The 23,515-nt window shown below is 38.8% G+C and overlaps 1 protein-coding gene across 1 annotated transcript in view; it reads right to left on the reverse strand.

The window, feature by feature from the left end:
• Positions 1–23,515, reverse strand: part of LOC137501006 (uncharacterized) — a 146,953-nt gene that overhangs the window by 52,233 nt on the left and 71,205 nt on the right. Inside the window, exons 7-9 of the mRNA XM_068227839.1 lie at positions 20,464–20,563; positions 16,570–16,718; positions 8,490–8,694 (exon numbers count right to left, since the gene is read on the reverse strand). Coding sequence (XP_068083940.1) covers positions 8,490–8,694; positions 16,570–16,718; positions 20,464–20,563 — 454 coding nt within the window. The remainder of the gene's footprint in view (positions 1–8,489; positions 8,695–16,569; positions 16,719–20,463; positions 20,564–23,515) is intronic.

A 23,515-nucleotide genomic window follows, 5' to 3' on the forward strand; every position in this document is an offset into this window, starting at 1 on the left:
TTTAATCAATTTTGTCGGGTAAACACCAAATGTGTGATCAGAGATCTTTTACACGCTGACATCGTTCAACATGGAGTGTCGAATGGACTTTTTACACCCTTCAAATGTCCGATTACCTCTGCCGGGGCAACGATGGGACCAGGAAAGGGCTAGGAATGGGAAGGAAGCGGCCGTGGCCTTAATTAAGGTACAGCCCCAGCATATGCCTGGTGTGAAAATGGGAAACCACGGAAAACCATCTTCAGGGCTGCCGACAGTGGGGTTCGAACCCGCTATCTCCCGAATACTGGATACTGGCCACACTTAAGCGACTGCAGCTATCGAGCTCGGTAGCTAATATAATAGATGTCATCACGACTGAATTTTAATCAATTTTGTCAGGTAAACACCAAATGTGTGATCAGAGATCTATTACACGCTGACATCGTTCAACATGGAGTGTCGAATGGACTTTTTACACCCTTCAAATGTCCGATTACCTCTGCCGGGGCAACGATGGGACAGGAAAGGGCTAGGAATGGGAAGGAAGCGGCCATGGCCTTAATTAAGGTACAGCCCCAGCATATGCCTGGTGTGAAAATGGGAAACCACAGAAAACCATCTTCAGGGCTGCCGACAGTGGGGTTCGAACCCGCTATCTCCCGAATACTGGATACTGGCCACACTTAAGCGACTGCAGCTATCGAGCTCGGTAGCTAATATAATAGATGTCATCACGACACAGTTATGTCACGTGTAATTAGCTTATTATTGTATGGTCAAACAAAAAGGAACTTGAGTGAGTCTTGAATGGTAAGTGTAGGATATAAAGAAAGCCAGATTAAAAAAGAAAAAGGGGAAGTTTTTTCAAGATGACCACTTAAATGTGTACTGATACTCATTCTTATGATGAACCTGGGATCCAGAAATGAGCTCATTGGGAGCTGAGAAGAAATGGATGTAGAAGAACTGGGTTTAATGAGAAGAGACCTCCTGCTTGTTTCCACCATGACTTGTCATTGTGTTTATTCTAATGCATGGTCCTATATATATGTGACTATATTAATAATTTGTTGGTTCCTATTATTTGTATACAGGGTGTATCAGAAGTACTTGGACAAATGATGGATGCAAGTTCCTCACACAAAAACAAGGGAAAAATGTCCTCTAAACTATTTGAGAAAGGTTATCAGAGAAGAAGGTGTTAGGGTTGGGAGAACATTTCATCAATATTTCATCAAGGCAGCTTTAAACAACCTGGCATATGACAATAATAAAATTCCAAGCTTACTTGCTTGATATGAAGAAAGACTGAATTAATTCCTTAAATAATCAGAGGAAAGAGGTGGAGATGATGTAATGGTGTTAAATATGTTAAACTTCTTTGAAATGCTTCATGTTATGTCCTCCCTCAGGTTTTATGTGTATCAGTCAATCAATCAGTACTAATCTGCATTTAGGGCTGTTGCCCAGGTGGCAGATTCTCTATCAGTTGTTTACATAGTCCTTTCTTAAATTATTTCAAAGTAGTTGTAAATTTATCAAATATCTATCTTAATAAATTATTCCAGTTACTTAGTCTGTCTTGGCAATCTTTATCTCATACATCTCCCTTCAACGTTAAATCTTCAAGGCTAAATAATGAAATTCTGCATGTCTCAGAATATCTAACTAGAGTATCTCTGTTTCCTATTTGGTTCAATACCTCTTCATTTTGCTATCTGATCAACTGTTGCTGAGATGCATGGAAGTAGGAGGAAGGGAAAAGGTAGGAAAGGGAAATGTAGAGTAGAGGATAGGAAAAGACAGGTGGAACAGGGTCATGGGAAGGAGAAAAGGGAGGAGGAAGTAGCTTCTGCAGCTATCAGGAAAGATAGGGCTGACCAGGAGGGGAGGGGATCAAATGAGGTGGGTAGGGTTGAGGCTCTGGTCATGGGGGATTCCATCGTTAGACACGTGGGGAAAGTGTGTGGAGGAAAGGGAACCAGGGTAGAATGTTATCCAGGAATTAGGTTGAGGCAGATGTTGAGGAAAGTAGAAGAGAGGGAGGAGGGGAAGGAGAAGGTGGTAGTGTTTCACGTTGGTACCAACAACGTAAGGCAAGCTGATATAAGTACCAACATAGTTGGAGATGTGTGGGATCTGGTAAATGCAGCACGGGTGAAGTTTAAGAAAGCGGAGATTGTTATTAGTGGAATACTGTGTAGGAGGGATACTGACTGGAGGGTGATTGGGGATTTAAATCAGACTATGGAGTGGGTATGTGGGAAACTGGGAGTGAAATTTCTAGATCCTAATGGGTGGGTAGGAGATAGGGATCTGCGCTCGGATGGCCTTCATTTAAACCGCAGTGGTACGTATAAGTTAGGAAATTTGTTTGGAAGGGTAATAGGGAGGTACATTCAGGGAAACGGGATGACCTAGGGAGCGGTGATAAGGGAACAGGGAACTGGAAATCAAGCAGGGATGACATAAAATTGTTAGTGCTGAACTGTAGAAGTATTGTAAAGAAAGGAATAGAATTAAGTAATTTAATAGATATATATTTACCAGATATTGTAATAGGAGTTGAATCATGGCTGAGAAATGATATAATGGATGCAGAAATTTTCTCACGACACTGGAGTGTGTATCGTAGAGATAGGATAGGAAAGGTGGGAGGGGGAGTTTTCATTCTGGTGAAAGAAGAATTTGTAAGCTACGAAAAAGTTAAAGATGAGACACATGAAATTCTAGGTGTAAGGCTCATTTCTAAAGATAATAGGCAACTTGATATATTTGGAGTGTACAGATCGGGAAAGGGTAGCACTGATGTGGATTCGGAATTATTTGATAGGATAGTCAGCTATGTGGGAAACGACATGGAAAGAAATGTGATTGTAGCGGGAGATCTGAATTTGCCAGATGTAAATGGGGAAGGAAATGCGAACGACAGGAAGCATGACCAACAAATGGCAAATAAGTTAATATGGGAAGGACAGCTAATTCAGAAAGTGATGGAACCAACCAGAGGGAAAAATATCCTGGATGTAGTGCTGATAAAACCAGATGAGCTCTATAGGGAAACTGAAGTAATAGATGGTATTAGTGATCATGAAGCTGTTTTTGTGGTAGTTAAAAATAAATGCGATAGAAAGGAAGGTCTTAAAAGTAGGACTGTTAGGCAGTACCATATGGCTGATAAAGCAGGTATGAGGCAGTTTCTAAAAAGTAACTATGATCGGTGGAAAACGGTAAATAAAAATGTAAACAGACTCTGGGATGGGTTTAAAGAAATTGTTGAGGAATGCGAAAACAGGTTTGTACCTTTAAGGGTGGTAAGGAATGGTAAAGACCCACCTTATTATAATAGAGAAATAAAGAGACTAAGAAGGAGGTGCAGACTGGAAAGAAATAGAGTTAGAAATGGCTGTGGAAGTAAGGAGAAATTGAAGGAACTTACTAGAAAATTGAATCTAGCAAAGAAGACAGCTAAGGATAACATGATGGCAAGCATAATTGGCAGTCATACAAATTTTAGTGAAAAATGGAAGGGTATGTATAGGTATTTTAAGGCAGAAACAGGTTCCAAGAAGGACATTCCAGGAATAATTAATGAACAAGGGGAGTGTGTATGTGAGGATCTTCAAAAGGCAGAAGTATTCAGTCAGCAGTATGTAAAGATTGTTGGTTACAAGGATAATGTCGAGATAGAGGAAGAGACTAAGGCCAAAGAAGTAATAAAATTTACATATGATAACAATGACATTTACAATAACATACAAAAGTTGAAAACTAGAAAAGCGGCTGGAATTGATAAGATTTCTGGGGATATACTAAAGACAATGGGTTGGAATGTAGTACCATATCTGAAGTACTTATTTGATTATTGTTTGGTCGAAGGAGCTATACCAGATGAATGGAGAGTTGCTATAGTAGCCCCTGTGTATAAAGGAAAGGATGATAGACATAAAGCTGAAAATTACAGGCCAGTAAGTTTGACATGCATTGTATGTAAGCTTTGGGAAGGCATTCTTTCTGATTATATTAGACATGTTTGTGAAATTAATAACTGGTTCGATAGAAGGCAATTCGGTTTTAGGAAAGGTTATTCCACTGAAGCTCAACTTGTAGGATTCCAGCAAGATATAGCAGATATCTTGGATTCTGGAGGTCAAATGGACTGTATCGCGATTGACATGTCTAAAGCATTTGATAGGGTGGATCATGGGAGACTACTGGCAAAAATGAGTGCAATTGGACTAGACAAAAGAGTGACTGAATGGGTTGCTATATTTCTAGAAAATAGATCTCAGAGAGTTAGAGTAGGTGAAGCTTTGTCTGACCCTGTAATAGTTGAGAGGGGAGTTCCTCAGGGCAGTGTTATCGGACCTTTATGTTTTCTTATATATATAAATGATATGAGTAAAGGAGTGGAATCGGAGGTAAGGCTTTTTGCGGATGATGTTATTCTCTATAGAGTGATAAATAAGTTACAAGATTGTGAGCAACTGCAATGTGACCTCGAAAATGTTGTGAGATGGACAGCAGGCAATGGTATGTTGATAAACGGGGCTAAAAGTCAGGTTGTGAGTTTCACAAATAGGAAAAGTCCTCTCAGTTTTAATTACTGCGTTGATGGGGTGAAAGTTCCTTTTGGGGATCATTGTAAGTATCTAGGTGTTAATATAAGGAAAGATCTTCACTGGGGTAATCACATAAATGGGATTGTAAATAAAGGGTACCGATCTCTACACATGGTTATGAGGGTGTTTAGGGGTTGTAGTAAGGATGTAAAGGAGAGTGCATATAAGTCTCTGGTAAGACCCCAACTAGAGTATGGTTCCAGTGTATGGGACCCTCACCAGGATTACCTGATTCAAGAACTGGAAAAAATCCAAAGAAAAGCAGCTCGATTTGTTCTGGGTGATTTCCGACAAAAGAGTAGCGTTACAAAAATGTTGCAATGTTTGGGTTGGGAAGAATTTAGAGAAAGAAGAAGAGCTGCTCGACTAAGTGGTATGTTCCGAGCTGTCAGCGGAGAGATGGCATGGAATGACATTAGTAGACGAATAGGTTTGAATGGCGTTTATAAAAGTAGGAAAGATCACGATATGAAGATAAAGTTGGAATTCAAGAGGACAAACTGGGGCAAATATTCATTCATAGGAAGGGGAGTTAGGGATTGGAATAACTTACCAAGGGAGATGTTCAATAAATTTCCAATTTCTTTGAAATCATTTCGGAAAAGGCTAGGAAAGCAACAGATAGGGAATCTGCCACCTGGGCGACTGCCCTAAATGCAGATCAGTATTGATTGATTGATTGATTGAACCCATAGGTTTTCAAAAAGCTCATGTAAGAAAAATGTGGTCTTCTTGCATGTAATTTTTTGTTTGGGCAACTGCTTTTCCTTAGTCTATTTTTAGGTTGATGTATACAAAGTTGGGAGGTAATAGAGTATAAAAGTATCAAATTACTTATAACAAAGACAATTTTAGTAAATTTACTTGTGATTATTATGTTTTACATGTAATTTACTTCTTGAAATGGAATTCTAATCATATTCTACTAATCGTAACATTCTAGTAATCATTCCTTTCTATTAATAGATGCACATGGCAGCAGAAATGGGAAAAAAATTACAGTGATAATGAAGATAATCTTTTCAGTTCTATCCAGTAGCTTCACCCGTGCTAGATGAACTTCTTTCTTTTCTCTCCAATACTTCCAAGGACATTTGCTACCTTCTTATGATGGAATTCTAAGGTACCTACTGTACTATTCATCATCACCACCACCACCACCACCACCACCACCATCATCATCATCATCATCATCAATGTCCCACTCCAGTCGCCCGGGTGTGGTTAACAAGCCTCCTCCACTCCTTTCTGTCCTTCCACTTTTCCTGCTCCATTACTTCCACCACATCCAATCCAGCTTCTCTAATGTCCTTCCAAATCTGATCCATCCACCTTCTTCTTGGTCTTCCAACTGGTCTCTTTCCCTTAACTTCTCTCTCCAATTCCCTTCTTGCTACCTGTTCCTTGAATTATTTGTTTACTTGCTTGATTGTGTCCTATCACATCATATATTTTTAGTATTTCCAGTTTGGATCCTTCTGGAGTTGTTCTTTCAATTTCCACCTGGGTAACCACCCTAAATGCAGATTCGTGGTAAACAATAAAAAAAATCAAAATAAAACAATATTTATATGTAAATTTCCTGGAAATACTAACACAGCAGGTTTGCCAGACTGTGCTTTCTGACTGATAATATTCAGTGCAATCCATGCCTGGGAAACTGCAGTATAATATTGAGTCTTTGTTAAATCTATTCAGAGAACAAATGAACCAGTATAGCAGCGAAAAAATCTATGTCTGAGGGTTGGGACATGAGTTGTGGCAACTACTTTTTTGACATGAATGTGGGATCTACCTGATAAATGAAAATATACAGATGGGAGTGAGGAGTTTTGAAATGTAATAATAATGCTGAGCAGGTTTACCAGATGTAGGATATAAAGTAAGGAAAATGTCAGCCATGAAATCCTTGTGCTACATAATATTCATTCTCATAGAGTACAGTAACCTTTATGGTAAACCCTCAAAGTAGTCATCTAGATTGCCCACAACCCATTGCCAATGATGTGGGAGATGTCAGATACTAGTTGCCTCTCTATGTGTGAATTTTGCAGTCTCATGTTTTACAGTGTTGGCAATAATCCCTCATCTTCCAAAATGTCCCCCACGCAGTGGTTCTTTGGGGTTGAGGTCAAAATTGGATGGATACAGGTCAGTGGCATATACTGAGGGCTACCAAGGCTATCAGTGAAGCCCAAACCTCAAAAGAGAGTGATGGAAATATAAAGCACATTATAAGGTAAGCATCTGACACATTGCTCCATTTGTAGGACTTGAAAACAATGAGAAAAAACGCCGCACGTATTTCGGAGAACAAGGCTTCGGAGACTGATATTGCAGCCCAGACTCTCATCCTTCTCCCCTCGACTCACCGCACGCGGCTTCCTGCTGTATGCCTGATAGGCGCGGGGACCGGGAAGGATAGGTGTGCTAGGCTTCGGTCCGTCAGATCGCCACTGCTATCAACCATGCGTTACTCATCGTATATACCTCTTCACCTCATACTTCTCACTTAATTATATAGATAATAGTGCTGGTATTTCACTCCCGTTTACTTCTGCATCCTTGTAGGAATACACTGCAGGGCATAGCATAGCACTGCATAGCATCTGTATAGGATTGGTGGTGACCTAATGAGGATAAAATGAATGGCGAAGATGCCATAAACACGCAGTCCCCAAGCCAGGGGAATTAACAGTATGAGGGTGTTGATTCTGAAAATTGAACCGGGGCCATCAGACCAAAGGCAAGCATTCTATCCATTTAGCCACAAAGCCGGACTTCAATTTGCTAAACCTTAGGCTACCATCTCGACTGATCAGGTGTTGAGTATTGGCAGTGGCAGAGGCCAGGGCAGTAGCTTGTGAAGCAGCCTTGACAACACAACAGGCTTCTCCCTTGGCTATCAGCTGCAGCTCAAAATGCTTAAGGCTTGACGTTCACTAAACCAACTGTCAAAAAGAGGTAACCTAAGTCTAGTGGTAGCCCACGTCTTGATCCCAGCATACGCCACTGATACAGGTCCCATGAGTATGGTGGGTGTTTCTGTACTTCCCATCCCTAGAGCTCAAGTTGCCTCTGTACAGTGTCTGCTGTATGCAGTCTGGCATTGTCATGGAGAAGGATGACATTGTTTTGGCTTGTAACTCAACCAGTGTCCATCTTCAGTTCGCATCCATGTACTGGGTATTTACTGCACATGATAATTTAATCCAGACACTAAGAGGTCTCCTGGACCTTTGCATATCACTGCTTGTTTCACATCCGTGCTGAAATGCTGTTGCCCATCTTGCAACAGTTCAGTACAGAAGAACGTTATTCCCCACAGCTTCCAAAAGCTCTCTATGACTTGCTGGCCAGTTTGATGTACACATGCTGTTCTTGCCTTGTCACATCCATTCTGCATAGAGTCTGACTCACTGTTGCAGTCTCACCGCCTTGTGCACGGTACCTGTCGAACACACTGCAATCTCTTGCTGTGTCCATGTAATATGAGTCTCATGCTTTCCAGGAAATATGACCATTGTATGGCAACACCATGAAAATGTGACAAAAAAAAAAAAAAACCCACCCTGACTTACATCCCAGCCCTCAAACATATGAATTATTGTAAGGAGCCTCTTGTTCAGTTACTATACTATTCCCATCCAGTTTCCTATCATATCCATGATCACTAGTAGAGTGAACAGTAGAAGTGAGCAAGTACTGCTATGCATTAAGGTACAAATTTAGAGAAGATGATGACAACAGACAATTTCAGTTATAACATGTTTCAAACCACCATTCTTAAACTCTCTATGATTACCTGCTATGACATTTGTTTACTGAGAAACTCAACAACTTATAGCAGTAAGAAACACAGCCATATGAACGTATTATCCTCACCTTAAAACCTGCTATAGGTGGAGCCCCACACTTTGACTCCTCAGAATAATCCATAGCTTCATCAACTGCAATCTGTAATCCTCCCAAGAAACCTGAGCCCGGTGAATGGTGTGGAAATGCTTCCTCAATCTCTGTTGTTACTGTATAACCTTTCTCCAGTGACCAGAGTTTTGCTGGCTGACCACTTGTAAGGTTCTTCTGAACACTGTCAGATTAGATACAAGAAAAATCAGTTCATCATAAAGCTGTGTCTATTCTATCAACAACATAAACCTAGTGATGTGGACAACATATTAAAGATATTAAGGTAGTCACTGAATAGTTCACATCACCATGAATGAATGAGGCATACTTGAAAATGAAGTATCATTTGCTAAGATTTCTCATGTGTCATTCAGATTGTCTTCTATACATTTACAAGCCCCATACTCAATTTGGTTCATTTTTTATTATGGGTAAAATTGTTCCTGGCTTAAGCACATGCAATGGCTCAATGTGATATTTATTTATGTCAAGTACAATGTCTTGTCCAGATATTATAATTCCTTGCTTGTAGATTCATATATTAATGTCTATTAATTTATCTCTTTTCTGAACTCAGTCGACTATTTCTTGATGATATGAACTAGATTCTTATCAAACGCAAAAATCTTTTTTTTTTGATAGTTGCTTTACGTCGCACCGACACAGACAGGTCTTATGGCGACGATGGGACAGGAAAGGGCTAGGAGTGGGAAGGAAGCGGCCATGGCCTTAATTAAGGTACAGCCCCAGCATTTGCCTGGTGTGAAAATGGGAAACCATGGAAAACCATTTTCAGGGCTGCCGACAGTGGGGTTCAAACCTACTATCTCCCGAATACTGGATACTGCGCAAAAATCTATCTAACAAGCAAACATAGAGGAGGGGCAAATAAAAATGTTAGATTTTATTGCTTGTACAGACAGATGCATCACACTTACATTAATGCTGTATTTCTCTGAATTCAAGATGACTCTGATTACAGGATGACCCCCACCTTTTCCTTCCAAAAAACATTCAATCAGGTTTAAAAAAAGTGCTTTGTGAAATCATAATCTTATAACAAATAAATTTAATTTGAGAAAAAACAAAACACAAATACCATGTGAATTCTCTAATCATTTTCATTAGAGGCATCTGATACTGCCTTTGGAAGTTTCGGGTATTTCTCTTTATTGCACCACTTCGCGAGTCCGCATTCCTATCACACCTCGTGTTATGGCCATTCCCTCTCTGGATTTTTGTGCACATACTTCACTTCAACTTCCTTAAAGCTTCCTTGTTGCAGGACACAGAGTATGCATTTTTTAAGTAAACTTTGTCTTTATGTCAGTGCCGAACATTGGCTTTAGTTATGCCACATTTTCTTGCAGCTGCATGATTATTCCTCATTTTCAAGTGTTTAATAACCATTAAAGTAAAAGTGACATAATAATATCGACAAAAACCGATTGAAAACTTACTGGTAATACCTGTCCCACATATCTTTACAATATGACGATCCATCACAAAAATATTTCTGCTGTCTATAAAAATGTTACTTCTTCATGGCGTCGGGTACAATTATTGACTGCCGCAAGACACATCTCGCTTGCCAGCTTCGACCCGCACCAGCCATTAGCTACGTATAATAATGACACATACATTGAAGGTCAACAAGTTTTGTGTGCGTGAGGGGTGGGTGTGAAGGGAAGAAACATGGTTGCCGTGATAGCTGCCTGTGGTGTCTATTACTGTTAGGTAACGAATGCAAGACTAACCTTGATCTTTCACTTGAAATTCTCAAGAAAAAAACGTCTTAGATTCGGAGAAATACGGTAGTTAACCAGAATTTTACAACTCATGCAGTATTACACAGAGTGTTGGAATGGTTTAAAGATGATGATTTTAGGTCATTGTATGTTGCTTACAGTTATACAATGCCTGTAGTCCTGTGGCATCAGACAAACATAAGCAAGGCAGTAGTGTAGCACTGTGTAACTTGTATGTTGGCTGCAGGTGAAACTATGACTACTATGACTACTTTCAACATCGACCAAATATATACTGCTGATGAATGTAAATTTAATAAGGAAATGCTTATGGGAAGTACATTAGAAATTAAGAAACACCCGATGTTTATGACAGGGGAAGAGTCAGTTGGTCTTGAGTCAACAGTGAGTTACTTATGAGAGAGTCACAAGAGAGTTGTGTCTGCAAGGAGCATTACAGTTTACGAGAAGTGCAGTGAGCTGTGTAGTGAACTACTCTGGGAATGAGACTGCACTGTGAAAGGCCATGTTGGAGGGGAGGAGTTTGATGCAACAGAGAGCTGTGTGTTCAATAACATTCAGGAGTATAAACTGTGTTGAACCAAAAACTTGAATGCAAGTGAACTTATAAACTAGTGTAAATAATAGCTTAATAAGTCTATTTGATAGAAAAATATGTTACCTCTCTGAGAGGTAATGATTTTATTTTTACAGATCCTGATAACCCACCGTAATATTGAAGAATTGAATATAAATATTAATGCAGCCTGGATAGAATGACAAAGGATGACTGCAATCACCTGCAATATTGAAAAGATCACCTCATATCCAGCACACTGTCACCCATCCTGTCATATTCTATGGAAACTACAGAACGTTGACCAACTAAGAAAGAGGCAGTACATCAACTAAGTTCCATGCAGACAAAGATACTGAGATGGTCAGTTAGCAAAATTAGATTAGATTGTGTTTCAAATGCATATATGAGAAAGTGATTTGGCATTATGCCAAACCAGTAGGAAGTGCTTGAAAATTGGCAATGATGATTTGGACATGTTCTGCAAACTGAAGTCGATATGACTGCAAAGATGGGTTATGTTTGATGCAAAAGAGAGAGTTGTATGCTGGAAGCCAATGGAAAGAAACTCACGGGACAACCTAAGCAACAATGGGAAGTGTTGAAGATGTTGAAAGCACTAATCTACATCCCGATAAAACACAAAACTGAATAAATTGGAGACAGTGCAGTCATGCAGTGAACCTTGCCATCGAGTAGGATAAGTTCTAATGAAAAAGAGGAATAATTGGGACTAGAATTGAATAGGAAGTGGCTGTGACTATGTGTTCTGGCATTTAAGTAACCTGCCTGAAGATGAGGGATAATACCATAGGAAACCACATCTCAATGTCCAATATTTATACTTAAGTTCACTCCTCTCCTCAATTACCTTACCTGCAAGTAAAATTCTCAAGCTATATATCCATAGCAGAGCAGAAACTGAAAGTGAATAACCTAGGCAAAAGGCTGGAAATGACTTAGACAACTTGAAAGGAGCCTCATTCATCACATATTTGAAACAGCTCCATGCCAGTGAGTGCAAATTAAATGTTGCGATTAATAGCAGTCATCCAAACTATGACAGTGATTTCATGTGAAATGTCAAATTATTAGCTTCCTTACAGTAGGCTCTACAGTATATATAGAGCAAAGACAGGACTTAGTTTAGGTGCGTACTACCTGATGTGATGTAACTGTCCACAGAACTGCAGCCACTCAGTGAGGCATTGATTCAGAGAGGTGGTGGAAGTATCCTGGGATATCTGGTACCACAGACAAAACAGCTGGTCTTCCAGTAGACGTATACTGTTGGGCGGTGCTGATGTGGCATGAACCAAACCACAAAATGTTCAATGTGGTTCTTATTGGGGCTATTTTGGGGCCACGTCATTAAAGTAAATTCACTATCATGTTCCTCAAACCAGTCCCACACAATCCTGGCAGCATGGCATGGCGCATTGTCCTGTTGTTATTATTATTATTATTATTATTATTATTATTATTATTATTATTATTATTATTATTATTATTATTATTTATTTTCCTTAAATTGTACATGTACAATTTAGGGGTGGTAGATGGAGAAAGGGCAAGCCCCACATACACGGAAGTGCCTCCATCTCCACATGTGTACATAAACTCTACTGAATATTTACATACAAACTTATGTAGACAATTTTAAATTTACATATTTGCACTACAAACACTGTACCCTTAGAATAATAATTATCTTGATTTATCCTGAAAATATTAGAGTAAGAACACCCAGCCATTTATACTCTCACTCAGACCCCTGTATACACACTCATTCACAACCACTCACACACGCGCACGCATACACATTCGCCCACATACACCTGTACTTGCTTGGTTCCCAGTTATGTCTCTAGATGACTCTAGATTCATTGCACCAGAAAATCTTTTCCAAATCATCCACGGTCTAGTGGTGATGACTTTTGCCCTCCTCATGCACTGTTTTTGGTGGAGTGCAGACGGCATTGGAGTATGACTGTTTGATGAACTATGCGCTGGGAAACATTGGCCTGGTCTTTATCACTGTACCTGTTAGCAATTTCTCGAAGAGTGGCCTGGTGGTTGCTCTGAAGAATGCGTGACAGCCTCCACTGACCTCAGGCATCAACATGCTGCTGCAGTCGCATTGCTGGATGATGCATCGTTATTTGCCCATGTTGCACCACTTTCAAAATATGCTCACAAGAGTGGCATGAGAGCAGCCCATAAGCATTTTCCCTCTATAAAATTCAGAGAGATCAGCTGCTTTTCCCATTCTGATGCCAGGGACACTAATAACAGCTTTGCTGTAGACCTTCCCTATATATACCAAGCTACTAGCATGTAACTTTTTACTCTCCCCGCTCCACGGGTGCTAAATGTTGCCTGGTCGTGGCTCATCGGTGTACATTAGTCTGTTTACAGCGTTTATATTGAGCAAAGGGAGGCATAAGGTGCTAGAGGGACAACTCCTAAGGAGATGTTGAACTTCTTAAGAATAAACAAAATCCTGGACACCATTATCCAGACCATAGCAGACTCTTAATGAAAAATTCATTGGCGATTGTTAGACACCATTTGTACTCCCTGACTTGAAGTACCATGTATTGGATTTTGTTTTTCAAATAAAATCTGAAGGAGTCAGTCCACCTGATGGTTTGCAATTTTAATCTTGAGTTATAACTCAATTCCTGATTAATCCAAACATCAGATCAAATAAATCCGAACCTGAGAGACAAAAGGGCGTATGTCCATTTTTGCGATTCTGAGGTACAGCCATTTCTGTGTTCAGTATAATTGACTACCTCTATGGAATAAAGGCGGTTGTCCTGTTGCCATTCCTTGTGGCTTTAGAGTGTGACATAAAGGCGGTAGGCCACAGTGCTTTTAGGACAGAAAAGGTGCATGTGGGACATGTAACTACCCCGTTCATATTTTTGTACATAGAAACCCTGACAAACTTGTCAGTGACACACAGCGTATTCAAAAACATAATTTTACACACAGGAATTATTTCATGTTTTATTTTCCCGTGTGTAGAGTTTTGACATCTTTCTTCTCTCTGTAGAACTACCCATTTCTTTACGAGTTCTGTGCCTGTTTCTCAGTGGGAAGAAAGAGTCAATAGATATTCACCTTATGCCTGCATTACTGGAGTACGATAATGAAGTCTGCTTATTATCATGAACGTTATTATTGTTTCCTGTGTTATGGGAATATAAAAGACATGCATTGTTGCATGCAAATTTGCATGAAAACAACAACAGTGAACAAGAAGTTAATATTTTTGTGAGACTTCGGTGTTTGAACATATGCAAAATTAATAGTTTTTGAAGAGGAAAGATGTTATTGCAACTTGTTCTGAAGCAAGCATGTGAAGTAAGAGGTAAAAATACTGTATTTATGTTTCTTACTGAAGAGTTCCGTATTAGCCTACATTTTGTTACTGACTGTGCTTTGTGGAGTTGCACCATAATCACCAACTTCGATGCACAGAATGAAGTAATACTAACTTTGACTGATTAAAATTAGATCCCATTAATGTATGCTGTATTATTAGTAATATCTTAATCATCATTATTATTACTGTTTTAGTGCTATTTATCAACATTAGACTTAGCTCCTAAACTTCCACTACGTATATCGCATATTGCTAGAGTCTAGTTCTTGGAACCAGAAACGTCAATTATAGGAACCTTGGTGAAGGAAGTTCCAAGAAATAGCCACAGAACTCTTAAAGAAATGGGTAGTTCTACAGAGAGAAGAAAGATGATAAAACTCTACACACGGGAAAATAAAACACGAAATAATTCCTGTGTGTAAAATTATGTTTTTGAATACGCTGTGTGTCACTGACAAGTTTGTCAGGGTTTCTATGTACAAAACTATGAACGGGGTAGTTACATGTGATCAAAGAGGGAAATCTACGCCGAACAATAAAATACCAGAGACAGTGATACAAAGTATTTCAAAATACCCACAATATGAGAGCTGTTATTCCAGACAAAGGACAGAAAGGAAGTATCTTGGGCCTCATCTTAATATTTCAATGATGTACAGAGCATATATCAGAGAATGCAAGGAAAATTACATCCCTGAAGAAAATGTAGCCAAAGAATGGTTATAAAGAAAGATTTTCAACAAATATTTCAATCTCTTTTTTCAGTTCCCTAAAAAAAAAAAAAAGACACTTGCGACGATTGTGGTTGGTTCCAAAAACAATTGAAAGATGTTATAAATGAGGAGGAGAAGCAGAAAATTGTAAAAGGATTGGAAAATCACCATATGGAAGCTGATGGCAGGTACAGCTTTAAGAAGAAAGATTAAGAGGAATCAAAAGTAGATGCAAGGAAGAGAATAATCACAATGGAAACTCACCAATTTGGAGGTTGCTGTGCTGTGTGTTTGGGCTCAGTAGTCTATGAAATGCAATGTAGCAATTTCAAAAATTTCACATCTTTCACTGAAAAATATGGATCCCGTTTCATAAATTGCAAGAAATCTATTACTGGTGAAATATTTCTAATCTCAAAAGTTGTATGGCTTAAAGTTTCAATTGACAAACCTGGAATTATATTCTACAGGACAGTCTTCAATGACACCTGTTTTCAAGAAATTGGTATCCAAAGACATTGTAGAAATGCTCTCCTGTTACCAAAGGAAATTCTGACCATACAAAGCAGACCCAAACCCATTAGTTTAGCAAAATACACAGACCTGCAAACTTAACACAGTGGATTCCATGGCAGTACAGTGCATTTTACAGTGATCTCCCTTACGGAGAAGAAGACTAATATCCAAGTGATGAGTGATACTTCTACAGACATAAATTGAAATTCTCTGGAGAACATTTCATTCGGGAAATGTAATTAATTACAATAATTATCTTACACAAAACTTTAGTGATAGTGACAACAATATTGTGGAAATGTGAAAAATAAAATAGTGAAAAGTTTCTTAACGTGATAATTATTATAAAGTTTTTTGTGTGCTATATTATGTTTTTCTTGTTCACTTAGCTACAGAACAGATATAAATTGATATTACAAGCAGTTATTTACATATTAACTGACATTTACAGCATCCAGAAATTTAATATGGAATCAAGAAAAAGGCGCATGTCCATTTTCACGGTTTTCACAAGAAAATTTAGATTGGAATTTACGAATATACATTTATTTGACATCTACAAAAATATGTGATGTGCAGAATAAATACGTATAAAACATTTACAATTCTATCACATTTGCAATTGGCATAAATGTGCAGCCAGTTACTGTTTTAGCTTATACTGTAAAATTAACAAAATGGACATAAGCCCTTTTGCTTCTCAGGTATGGAAATATTGTTCATATGAACTGATTAGGAGGCCAATCTTTCGATTCCCTAATAGGGGCGGCTATCAGTCAGGTGGATTATCTCTCTTCAGGTGTGTGTGTGTGTGTGTGTGTGTGTGTGTGTGTGCACATGCGTGCGTGCACACTAATTTGTCAACATTCACTTGACAAAGTATGTTACACTTAGTTCAGTTTTGTTTATGTGTGTGTGCATTCAAATATTATTGTTAGTTGTGATAGCCAGTGGTCGGGATGTTTGTGGCACCCAATGGTTTAGAGTTTTATCTGCAAACATTATAAGATACCTACCTGTTTAGATAATAATGTATAATTCCTTAATTTGTGATAAAAGATGATTTTATGATTTATTTTATTTTATGATTCTATTTTATTAAACTTACACATTTTCAGTAAAGAGTTCTGTTGATAGTCCATTGAAACTGAAGCAGACACCATTATCAGTAATTATAGGTGTAAACACTCTGTGACATTCTTTATCCTGTGCTCTCCACTTGCACCACTTGAAGACATCATCTACTTGAGGAGCAATCTGGAAATCATAAAATACCACATAGACACGCATAACTTTGAAAGTACATTTTACATTGTCATTTGGTTTGTCCCATTATGTGGTTTTCTATTCATGCTCCTATATTTTTATACATGACTTGATTTGTTCCTTTCCTTTACTTATAAATATTTATCAGTTTTTCATGAAATTTGAAAATATTGCCCACTCGGTTTATTTATGAACTCAAAATCAAGGAGAATTAAAAGTTACACACTGCACAAAATTCTAACATCATGTGAACAATACCCAAACCTATCTCTGGAGAGTGATCTCCCTGGCTTCCTAAGCCATCCCATGAGAGGGGCAAGTGGGGCAGTCGGCCTGAGCCTAGGCCCTGCATTCCCAGTTTTCAATACTATATCTATTCAAGAGCAGGTTTTCATCCATGATGTACCTAAAAAAAAAAAAGTACGATACAATAGTAAGCTAAACTTAGAGCCCTAATTCATCTGAAACTTTTATCTGGACTGCTACACATCAGAAAATTGTGTCACACCATGCAGACACACCCATCCCATTGAAAGTTTGGTGGTTTACATTCTCTGAATCCCAGAATTAAGATTACAATTATTCTCAGTTATTATATTGGTACTGAGGCTAACATATCGTGTTTTGTGAAACTTCCATACAAACATGAATGCTGTGTTATTTTATTATCATTACATAATACTTGATAGAGACACAGACTCTTAAATTTCTTGTGATTATTATAAGAAATGTATTTCATTTCATGATCTTGTCTTATAGGAATTTGCATTTAAAGGAACATTTTTCTGTAAGTTGAAACTGCCTTAATAATAATTAGGCAAATACTGATCCCTTTAAATCTTTCATTTAGGGACTTTTTTGTTTTGGAGAGTACATTGAATTTTTAAGAAATGAGTGAGGGGTACAAACTTATAGAATGTACATAGATGCTTTCATGGCCCATATTTATAGACATGATAATGTAATTTCTTCCTCATGAACAGAGAAGATTTTCTTCTGAAGATGTTGAGCAAAGTTCTCTGTGAAACATAAAGAATTTCACCTAATTTTCTTGACACGGCAAAATTCTAAAAGCTATATTATCACTTCTTACAGAAGTTAGAGAACCTAGGATTTACCTTCTAGGCTGACCAGTGCTAGTTACTTTAAACTTAAATTATTATTGAATTAACTGTTTTCCTTCAATGAAAAATGGAGTAATTCAAATACTAGTAGTATAAATCTTAGATTTTGTACTAATAAGAACAGCTGCAAATGGTGTTTAACACATTCCATTTAGGCCTACTGTATTGCGTTTTACAGTCTGTATGTATGTATGTTCAGTCCGTCAGCGATTCCGCTGGTGGGATCCTCAACAGCTCTGCCATCAGCTGTCATAGATGGCCTAGGCATCACTGAAGAGGTATACTAGGGAAATGAGGAGTGAGGTAGTTTCCTGTTGCTTTCCTCACCAAGCCAGAGTTGCTATTACATATCAGTCTACCAAGCCCACTGAAATGCATCAACCGACCCTATGAGCAACATTTACACACCATTCATAGCAGGGACTGGCTGCATAAGGAATGGCATTACTAGCATCGCTCATACCTAAGTCACTTTCATATTGTCAAAGCCAAGGATAAGACAGAGACAGATCTATGAAAGTAACAAAATTGCTCTAGCCTATACCAGAAGACATAGTACACTGTAAACACTAGGTCCTGCCAGCAAAGGCATACAGTCTGTATATTATTATATTACAACTGTCCACCTCCATACTGTAATGGCTAGCACTATTAGCTGTCATCTTCACAGGCCTGAGTTTGATTTCCGGTACTATCAGAGATTTAAGAATAACAGGAGGGCTGGTATGTGGTTAAAATGGTACATGCAGCTCACTTCCATTGGGGTGTCCCTGAAAAGAGCCGCACCATCTCATGATGAAGAGATGAGTTTGCCTGGCTACCTTGGCTGACGACCACTGTAGTACTCTGGTTCAGAGGGTTCCGGGTTTGATTCCTGGCCAGATCAGAGATTTTAACCTTAAATGGTTGGTTCAGGGATTAGGTGTTCGTACTGACCCCAGTATCTCTAAACTCACACATCACAAACAACACTATCCTCCACTACAATAACATGCACTTTCCCATACATTTATTAATTTATTATTATTGTATGTATGTTGGGTATTCAGCCCGAAGGCTGGTTTGATCCTCTGCAGCTCCGCCAACAGCTGTCATAAACAGCCCAGGCATCACTGAAGAGGTGTACTAGGGAAATGAGGAGTGAAGTAGTTTCCTGTTGCTTTCCTCACTGAGCCAGCCGCTGCTATTACATATCAGTCTGCCAAGCCCACTGAATTGCATGCACCAACTGACTCTATGAGCGATATTTTCACACCATTCATAACAGGGACTGGCTGAATAAGCAATGGTATTACTAGCATCACTCATACCTAAGTCACTTTCATATTGTCAAAGCCAAGGATGAGACTGTGACAGGTCAATGAAAGTAACAAATTTGATATAGCCCATACCAGAAGACATAGTGCACTGTAAACACTACATCTCGCCAGCAAAGGCATTTATTATTATTGTTATTGTTATTATTATTATTATTATTATTATTATTATTATTATTATTATTATTATTATTATTATTATTATTATTACACCTTCCTCTTGTTTTAGGGGGGCTGCCTGGCCGAAGCGGTAAAGGCATGCTCGGTTCACCCAGAAGGACGTAGATTTGATTTCCCGTCAGAAAGTTGAAACATTTAAGAAACATGATATCCACTTCCAGAGGTGCACATGGTCCTGGAGGTTCACTCAGCCTTCACCAAAAATGAGCACCAGTTTAGTTCCTGTGGCAAAGGCAGCCAGGTGTAGAGCTAACCACTTTACCCCACTAAGTGCCTAGGTTACAGATAGTGGAAGCCTGGACCTTCCTCCCCTCCCAGGGCCTTTATGGGACCTGTATAGGGATGACTTTATTTTTTTACCCTTATTTTAAATATTTAGTGATATGATAAAATCAGAGTTGGCCCAATATAATTTATTGAGGCTGTATATATAATTCTCACCTTCATCATTCATCCCATAATTACTTTCGCGTCAGGCCCAGAAAATTGATGGAATGGCCCTGGCATACTCCATAATTACTTATTGGTCATCAAAAGTGGCTTCAATCAATACATACACTGTGTGCCAGGCTTGCAATGTTGATACTCCGGCAAACACACTGAACAATGTAATGTGTGGTGTTTCAAGTGTTAGAAACTTAAATTTTACAGCATTTTCATTCAGTTAAGAGAAATTGAAGTAGTATTATAAAATATTGATGGATATGCACCTTTATTATGATATAATAATAATAATAATAATAATAATAATAATAATAATAATAATAATAATAATAATAATAATAATAATTTTGTGTGGCTATTTCTAGCCGAGTGCAGCCCTTGTAAGGCAGACCCTCCGATGAGGGTGGGCGGCATCTGCCATGTGTAGGTAACTGCATGTTATTGTGGTGGAGGATAGTGTTATGTGTGGTGTGTGAGTTGCAGGGATGTTGGGGACAGAACAAATACCCACTACCCGAGCCAAGGGAATTAACCATTTACAGTTAAAATCTCCGACTTGGCCAGAAATCGAACGCGGGACCCTCTGGACCAAAGGCCAACATGCTAACCATTTAGCCATGGAGCCGGACTTTATTATGATGATAAGCTACTAATTATGCTGAAGGTACTTACTCCTTGAATATAGTCTAATACTCCATTGTCTGTGAAGTTGTTAATCCCAACATTCCTAAAGTCGTCACATATAAGTGAAGCATATTCCAGGTTCTGTTGTCTGCAATTGGAAATTTAAGTAACATACATAAACATCTAACAATTTTTTAGGAAACATTACATCATTTAATCAAATGCCCAGTTTTGCAAAAGTGTATTTTTTTGTGACATTGTAGTTTTGTGTTCTCCACAGATCAACATATAGTCTAATGTAAAAATAGTCCTGGAATAGCTACAGTAACGACTTGAAAATGAACAGCCTATTCTGCTATGTAATGTAAAATGTTACCCGAGTCCTTGGGGGGGCACTTCTTTACATTGCAGTGCTGGTAGCATTACTTCTTTCCTTTTCCTGTGTTGACAGTATTTAGCTTTCTTATTATTCTACACTTCCCATTATCAAGATTGAAGATGCTTCCCCAATCAGTGTTGAACATAATGAAGCTGGGAAGGAGAAACAAGCTTGTTGGGGGGCTGAGAAGAAATAGGTGTAGAAGTGGGATTAACGAAGAAAGATCACATTTATGTGAAGATAGCATTGTACTGAAATGTGGAGATTGTCCTTATCCTTTTGTGTTTCCAAATTGGCCTTTGGCTCTTCTCTCCATTTCTCCCTTTTTCAGCTTGATCTGTTATTGTATATATCCCATTGTATGATTCCATTCATCATTTTTATATTCCTTTTCACATGTCCATCTTTCTAAAAACACATGGGCCAAGCTGAGTGGCTCGATGGTTGGCGCACTTGCCTTCTGACCCCAACTTGGCAGGTTCAATCTTAGCTTTGTCTGGTGGTATTTGAAGGTGCTCAGATACGTCAGCCTCATGTCGGTAGATTTACTGGTACGTAAAAGAACTACTCCGGGACTAAATTCTGGCACCTCAGCGTCTTCAAGAACTGTAAAAGTAGTTAGTGGGACATAAAGCAAATAATATTATTATTAAAAACACATGCATATTATATGAGAACAGCATAAGTAATGAAATGGATAACTATTAGCTTGACCATGATGGCCACCAATGGTCCGTATTGACTTAATTACTGTTATTAATTATGTCAAGGTCCGCATTGTCAATACAATTCAAAATCTAGTATGTATACTATTCCATCAGAACATAAATATATATAAGTATATGTTTTGAGAATTAAAATTCTCCTCTTCAGCTTACAGATTAAAATCACATGTATGTAAAATCCCTCATTTAAAACTCTTTATATCCTAACAAAAAACTGGCTAGAAACAATAATGCAATAACAACATAAAAAGTTCAAACATGAATATCATTCATGTTATGTCCAATGTCCTGTAAAAAGTTTGTATATGGTACTAAAATTGAGCTGGTTGACAATTATCTAATGTTGTTATGGTGGCACATACCCCTACTCGATTCAAGGTAATCACTATTCGAAACATCGGCAAACTGTCCGAAATGTACAGAAAACAACATGGTTCCACCCAGAAGAAGAACTAAACAAGTAATGAAATATTTTGGCATCATAGGTATACACTGGCAAGGCTTTTGAGGCTATGATGATGAATGAAGGAGGATATTTGGGTGATAAAAAAGATAGTTGGAATGGCCAAGATCTAATGTTCAGACCTGGATCTGCAGACATTCTTCCCATGTGACTGATGAATATTTGCTGATGAGCTTTTATATTATAACCACCTACCTAATATAATGTTCGACCACATTTTGTCCATAGATCTGCAGTCACTCAGCAAGGCATCAATTGAATGAGGTGGTGAGGTGGTGGAAGGTATCCTGAGATAACTGGTAACACAAGCACAACAGATGTTCCTCCAGTTGGTGTACACTGCGGGGTGGCGTTGATTAGCATTAAGCCACTTCTCCAAGTCAAACCACATATGTTCAATGGGGCTATTTGGGTGCCATAGCATGACAGCAATTTCACTATCATGTTCCTTGAACCAGTCCTTCATAATTCTGGCAGTGTGGGATGGCACATTTTCTTGTTGAAAGTAGCTGTCACCATCTGGGAACATTGTTCACATGAATGGATGGTCTTGGTTCCGAGTAACGTCCAGAAACCGGATAGCTGTTAGGGATTGGTGTACAGGAATAATGGACTGAGATGTGTCCCATGAAAACATTGCCCAGAAAATCACACCTCCTCCACCAGCCTGCCTTCACCCGACTGTGCAACTACGTGCCATAGCCTCTGAAGGAAATTGATGTAAACATGTTCAGTTGTTGATGTGGTGAATCAGAATCTGGATTCATCGGACCAGACAACTTTTTTTCCAATCATCCACAGTCTGTTGGTGATAATCTTGTGCCCTCCTCGTGCGCTGCTTTCAGTAGAATGCAAACAGCATTGGAGTACAACTGGGTCATCGACTTTGCAGTCCCATGCACAACAGTGTTTGATGAACCGTGTGCTGGGAAATATTGCCCTGGTCGTTACCATTATACCTGTTGGTGATTTCTCGAACTGTGGTTGCTCCGAATAAGGCATGGCAGCCTTCATAAGCCTCTACATGAATGAGTTGCTGTCGACATATGACTGGACGACATATTGCACTACTTTTGATACATGCTAACAACAGCAACAAATGAGCAACCCACAAGCTGTGCCATTTTAGAGATGCTGGAACTAAGGTGCCTTGTCACTACAATTTTCCCTGTATCAAACTCTGAGAGATTGGTTGCCGGAGACTCTATTAACAATAAGCCTGTAGACCTGCCCTTTATATATTTCTTTCTTGCGAACCGGCCAAACTTAGGACCACGCAATACCACTTCACTTCCTTCTTATCATCCCTTCTTCCTTCCTCTTTCTCCACAGTGCCTTCATTCTTTCAGAATGTTGCGCTCTTCTCTCTTCAGTCCATCTTCCCCCTCTGCGCTCTTTCTTTTCTTCAACAAGAACTGTTATGTTGGAAAGTCTTTTCCTGAATTGGTCTCTATCACGGCATTCTTCATCTGCAATTCCTAACCTCTTGAGTTCTTCCTTCATCTGCTTGGCATATCCCCCTGGCTCTTCAAG

The sequence above is a fragment of the Anabrus simplex genome, chromosome 5 (genome assembly GCF_040414725.1).
Source record: "Anabrus simplex isolate iqAnaSimp1 chromosome 5, ASM4041472v1, whole genome shotgun sequence".
Lineage (NCBI taxonomy): Eukaryota > Metazoa > Arthropoda > Insecta > Orthoptera > Tettigoniidae > Anabrus > Anabrus simplex.